Raw genomic sequence first — 5,724 nt, 5'->3', positions numbered from 1 at the left:
CTATTGTCGTTCATCAGAAAGGTCCGGATTTGTTCAGTGTTTCCTCTGAGTGATGGAAGTTGGTTCAGGTTGAAAAGATGATGGACATCTGCAAGCAAAGCCCAATCTATGAGTTGCTCACCAGCTGCATTATTTCTACTATAGCCCCATTGTCAGTGGTGGCTATTAAGGTCACCAGGGTATGCAGCAGGGTGGGAAAAAGACAGAAGTGAGAGCTTTGGCCATTCATTATTTGGAGGTTTGTTATGGTCAGTTGTCTGACTCTTATTGCAGCAATAGAGACACTATGGTCTTGGATTACTCCAGAACTGAAATATCTTTAAAATCATGACTGATGTACAAGGTGAAGCCAGTGAACCATTTTAGAACATTGCATGGCAGATGCTGTCATCTCATGCACCTTTGGAAGATGAGCGTCAACACACAATGTGACTGTGGACACCAGTCAGAAAATTAGTGCACCAGTGGGCAGCTTCGGAAGTGGCTTGATGCAAATCTGATATGCCAGTAGCAAACAATCAAAGTCACAATCACTGTCAGTGCTCACTTTGATTGTTTGCTACTGGCATATCAGATTTGCATCAAGTCACTTCCGAAGCTGTCCACTGGCTCACTAATCTGGAGTAGGTTATTTGAATATCTCTAATCACCTTTCTTGCCATACAAAAGATGAATACATTCTCAGAGAAGGGTATAAGCTTGCTGTGTGAACCACAAAGTTGAGCATTCCAAGTTTTTCCTAATATCCAACCTAGACCTCCCCGACTTCAACTTGAGACCATTGCTTCTTGTTCTGTCATCTGCCACCACTGACAACAGCCAAGCTCCATCCTCTATGTAACCCCCCTTCAGGTAGCTGAAGGCTGCTATCAAATCCCCTCTTACTCTTCTCTTCTGCAAGCTAAATAAGCCCAGTTCCCTCTGCCTCTCCTCATAAATCATGTGCCCCAACCCCCTAATCATTTCCGTTGCCCTCTGCTGGACTCTCTCCAATTTGTCCACATCCCTTCTATAGTGAGGGGACCAAAACTGGACACAATACTCCAGATGTGTTCAGGGCCATCCCTAGCTTTTCTGGGGCCCTCCGCAGCCCCCCCGTGGGGGGTGTGTGTGGGGCCCCAGGCCTCCACAGGGAGGGGGGGTGGGCCTGGCTTGGGAGTTGGGGGTAACTGCCCCCCAGCACTCACCGGTGACACGGCTGGGTCTGGGTCGCTGCACTTCCTGCTGCTGGTGAATACAGGCCTGGCCCTGCTGCAGTCCTCTGGGGAGTGGGGGCGGGGCGGGGCTGGAGCAGAGCAGGGGCGGAGCAGGGGCGCGGGGGAAGAGCAGGGCAGGGGCTTTGGGGAAGGGGTGGAGTGGGTGTGAGGCTGGGCCAGAGCAGGGGCGGGAAGAGGAGGGGGTTGGGCGGAGCAGGGGCGGGGGCCATGGAGAAGAGGCGGGGCTGGGGCTGGAGCAGCGTGCAGCTGCGCAGGGCACCGGGAAATTTGCCCAACGCAGCTACATACTTTGCTTATGGGTAAGGACGGCCCTGGACGTGGCCTCATCAGTGCCGAATAGAGGGGAACAATCACTTCCCTCAATCTGCTAGTAACACTCCTATTAATGCAGCCCAATATGCCGTTAGCCTTCTTGGCAACAAGGGCACACTGTTGACTCATATCCAGCTTCTCATCCACTGTAATTCCCAGGGCCTTTTCTGTTGTTTTTCTTTCTGTTTGTTGCACCCTAGAAGTGATATGAATTGTCTATCACCACAAGGAGAAAGATAGACTGTAACCTAGAACTTTTGGTGTATCTATACTTGATTGGCTTTAACACAGTAGACCAACACTCCCCCGCTCCACCCCCAAAGCTGGGGCTAGACCATACTTTTATCTTCGAGCTCACAGTAAGGGTGACAACAGACCCATGCCTCAGACAGGGAAGGTTCTAGAAGCAGTGAAGCCATGACATCACAAGCTCCCACGGGGTTCTGGAACACCAGCCCTGACTTTGGCACTCAGGGACTTTCTGCTACTCTCCACTCCACAGGCTCGGTGAGCAGCTATCTGGAACGGGATCCAAGAATCCAGGCAGGGGCCAAATCCCACAGTTCCTATTCCAACTAGGCCCACAAAGGGGGCAGGACAGCCATCAGCATCCCTGCAGCCCTGACAACACTCCATGATCCCGGGGCCATCAGCTTCTGCGCTGTGCCAGTCTCCAGAGCCCTCTTGGCTGGCTTAGCCATGGCCCCTAGTCTGAAGGCTGCCCAGCAGAGTGGGGAGACAGACTCCATGCTCTTATTACTGTGGTTGCCTTGCTGAGGGTAAGGTCCCACTACAGGCACTAACCCAACTGCTCGCTGCCTCCTTCACAGTGCACCTTGTGTAAGCAGCTTGTGCCGGGCCTGGGGCCCCAGCTGTGGTCAGACATCCCCTAGAGTGCAGCCTCCAGTTCCGGCCACACTGCAGGAATGGCAGCTCTCATGCTGCTGTCCATCTTGGCCTGTGTCCTTGTGGGGAACATGGGGAAGATCTTCCGGCGCTGCGAGCTGGCCCAAGTGCTGCACCAGGCAGGGATGGATGGGTTCCGAGGCTACAGCCTGGCTGATTGTGAGTGATCCCCTGGCCTCCTCATGGGTCTGTACATATATTCCCTTCTGCCTCCCCTTGGGGCTCTGTGTGTATCCTCCCAGCCCCACCCATGAGGTTCTATGCATCTCTCTCCCGCCGCTCTCCCCGTGGGACTCTGTGTGTATTCATCCCCCAGCCACACACCCGTGGGGCTCTGTGCATATCCCTCCCCATGGGGATCTGTGCGTATCCCGCCCCCTAGGGTGACCAGACAGCAAGTGTGAAAAATCAGGACGGGGTGGGAGGTAATAGACAAAGCCCCAAATATTGGGAGTGTCCTATAAAATCGGGATATCTGGTCACCCTACTCCCCCCGCCCCATCCTCCATGCGTAGCCCTCCCAGTGGGGATCAGTGCGTATCCCTCCCCCGTCCTACCCATGGGGCTCTGTGCGTATCCCTCCCCCAGCCCCACCCCTCCATGGGGCTCTGTACGTATCCCTTCTCCCGACCTCCCCATGAGGCTCCGTGAGTATCCCTAGCCCCACCCCTCCATGGGGCTCTGTGCAGATTCCTCCCCCACCCCCACCCGCCGTGGAGCTGTGTGGGGCTCTGTGTATATCCCTCCTCCCGCCCTCCCTATTGGGCTTTGTGTGTATCCCTCCCCGTGGGGTTCTGTGTATATCCCTCCTCCTGCCCCACCTCCCCGTGGGGCTCTGTGCATATCCCTCCCCCTGCCCCACCCCCGTAGGGCTGTGTGCGTATCCCTCCTCCTGCCCCACCTCCCTGTGGGGCTCTGTGCGGATCCCTACCCCCACTCTCCCCGCGGGGCTCTGTGCATTACTAAATCCTGCACCAGGGCTGTGCATGGCATTCCACGAAAGCCGGTTCAACACGGACACGGTGGACCATGAAGCTGATGGCAGCACTGACAACGGCATCTTCCAGATCAACAGCCGCCAGTGGTGCGACGACTACAGGAGCTCCACCCGGAACCTTTGTCACATGCACTGCAGTGGTGAGTAACCCTCTCCGGCCCCAGTGCTGACCCCTGGGCCATGGCACAGTGCTAGAGACCTGTGTGGCAGGGAGCAGGATGGGGTCAGGGGAACCAGCATCAGGCCCGAGACGTTTTGGAATGGAAGGCCACCCTTGCCTTCAGTGGACAGAAGAGGGCAGCACAATGGGGTCTGGGTTGGTTGGCTGAATGATGGTATCTCCTGCTAGGAGGACCAGGGCTTCCAGGCTACAGTGTTGCGCTACCAAGGGATATGCCCTATCCTTACTCTCTTCTCCTCCCTCGCCCCCCCCCCCCCAGATTTGCTGACCAGTAACATCAACGATGACATCGTGTGTGCCATGCAGATTGTGCAACAGCCAAGGGGCATGGGGGCCTGGTAAGGGGGAGCTGGTGGAAGGGTGTGGGTGGAGTGCCAGTGTAGCAGTGCATGGCAAAATATGCAGCACAGTGTAACGTGGCACTATACTGCCAACCCAGCTCTACAGCATGCAACATGGAACTGCACAGCACAGAGCTGCACAGCACTACACAGATTTATACAGCTTTACACAATGTACTGCTACAACATGGAACTACATATTGCAACATAATAAATGCAATGAAACACAATGCTATACACCAGACAACCCCACAAAACAATGCAGTGTAAAGAAAACATGACCATGTAGCTCAGTACTCTTTATACAACCCAACAAAAGACAAAACTCCATAGAGCAACCAGGGCCGGCTCCAGCATTTCTGCCGCCCCAAGCAAAAAAAAAAAAAAAAAACCCCAACCGCGACCGGCGGCGGCAATTGGGAAAAAAAAAAAAAAAGCTGCGATCGGTGGCGGCAGTTCAGCGGCAGGTTCTTCGCTCCTAGAGGGAGTGAGGGACCTGCCACCCCCGAATTGCCGCAGGTGCCGCCCCTCTCCCTTGGCCGCCCCAAGCACCTGCTTGTTAAGCTGGTGCCTGGAGCCGGCCCTGAGAGCAACAAGGCTGTTACCATGCTGCTCTGCCCATAGGCAGCTGCATCTCAGCGCTGGACAAGTAATCCTTGTGCAGTGCTGCTGTTACCCAAATGCTCCACCCCGGAGGCAACTACTGCTCAGCACCATGTGAGCTATCCCCCTACATTTTCACTGTGTGGTTGTAACCTGGCTGCCCCACCCGAAAGGCAGCTGCACCTCAGTGCTTGGTGAGTGAGCCCTGCATAGTGTCTCTGTAGCTGTTACCCAGCTGCCCCGCCCAGAGGCGGCTGCATCTCAGCACTGGATGACCCATCCCCATGCGGCAGCACTGCTCTCAATGCCAGTTGATCTCTCTGACCTTGCTCTCTCTGTTTACCCTTCTCAGGCTGGCCTGGAGGAAACACTGTGAGGGCCATGAGCTCTCTCAGTGGGTGGAAGGATGCAATGTGGGAAGTAGATGAAGGAGCGCCTTGGGATGCCCCTGGACCTGCTAGATGGGGCATACTGCAGTCACATCAGTCTCTTGCAGATTTAGCACCTCATTGAAATCCTCTGTGAGCACCTACTTCTCCTTCTTAACTAGCTCCAAAGTGGGTCATTAACTGTGGGGGAGTGTTGTCCCCCTAGTGAGATTGCACCTTAAGGCACTGGGAGCAGATTTTCCTGAATAAAGCTGTCTGACGGTCTAATGACAAAAGGGTCACACATTTTATTTAGAGAAGACAATAGGATTGGGGAGGAGAGGGGCGCCTGAGAGTCAGGACTCCTGGATTCGATCCCTCGCTCTGGGATGGGAGTGGGGATTCTAGTGACAAGAGTGGGGGTGGGGAAAGAGCTGAGTGTCAGGGCTCCTGGATTCCATTCCCAACTCTGGGAGGGGCTGGGAATCAGGATGCCTGGGTTCTATTCCTGACTGTGGGAAGGGCTGGAAGTCAGGGATCCTTGATTCTCTTCCCATTTCTGTTCATCCATCTCCTTGGACCCTATTTCTATCTATTCTGGCTCCCTTGTCACAATAACTCTGAAGCAGCTACTATCCACAATGAGACCCTGGGGGAAGATGGAGTCATCCTGGCCATCTCAGGGAGGGCAGGCTCATCCCCCTTTGCACACAAGGCACTGTAAAATACAATACACTTCTTGGTTTAGCATGGTGAAGAGCCCCTTTGCCTTTCCTGATCCTCCACTGCGCCCATGTGA

The 5,724-nt window shown here is 54.7% G+C and overlaps 1 protein-coding gene across 1 annotated transcript; it reads left to right on the top strand.

The window, feature by feature from the left end:
• The first annotated feature begins 2,455 nt into the window (after positions 1–2,455).
• On the top strand, positions 2,456–4,985 carry LOC112102770 (sperm acrosome membrane-associated protein 3-like). Its single transcript, XM_024194208.1, has 4 exons — positions 2,456–2,594; positions 3,414–3,572; positions 3,873–3,951; positions 4,910–4,985. The coding sequence occupies exons 1-4, from the start codon at positions 2,456–2,458 to the stop codon at positions 4,983–4,985; spliced, it is 453 nt and encodes a 150-aa protein (XP_024049976.1).
• The last annotated feature ends 739 nt before the right edge of the window (positions 4,986–5,724 follow it).

Source organism: Terrapene carolina, unplaced genomic scaffold, assembly GCF_002925995.2.
Source record: "Terrapene carolina triunguis isolate 2854851 unplaced genomic scaffold, T_m_triunguis-2.0 Scaffold50129, whole genome shotgun sequence".
Taxonomy (NCBI): Eukaryota; Metazoa; Chordata; order Testudines; family Emydidae; genus Terrapene; species Terrapene triunguis.
This window is presented reverse-complemented; position numbering and strand designations above follow the sequence as displayed.

What these genes read in the sequence shown, in the direction of transcription:
- LOC112102770 (XM_024194208.1), top strand. Translation starts at nt 2,456, where the DNA reads ATGGCAGCTCTCATGCTGCTGTCCATCTTGGCCTGTGTCCTTGTGGGG. An exon ending in AGGCTACAGCCTGGCTGATT is followed by an intron (nt 2,595 to 3,413) that starts GTGAGTGATCCC and finishes ATCCTGCACCAG; the next exon opens with GGCTGTGCATGGCATTCCAC. An exon ending in TTGTCACATGCACTGCAGTG is followed by an intron (nt 3,573 to 3,872) that starts GTGAGTAACCCT and finishes CCCCCCCCCCAG; the next exon opens with ATTTGCTGACCAGTAACATC.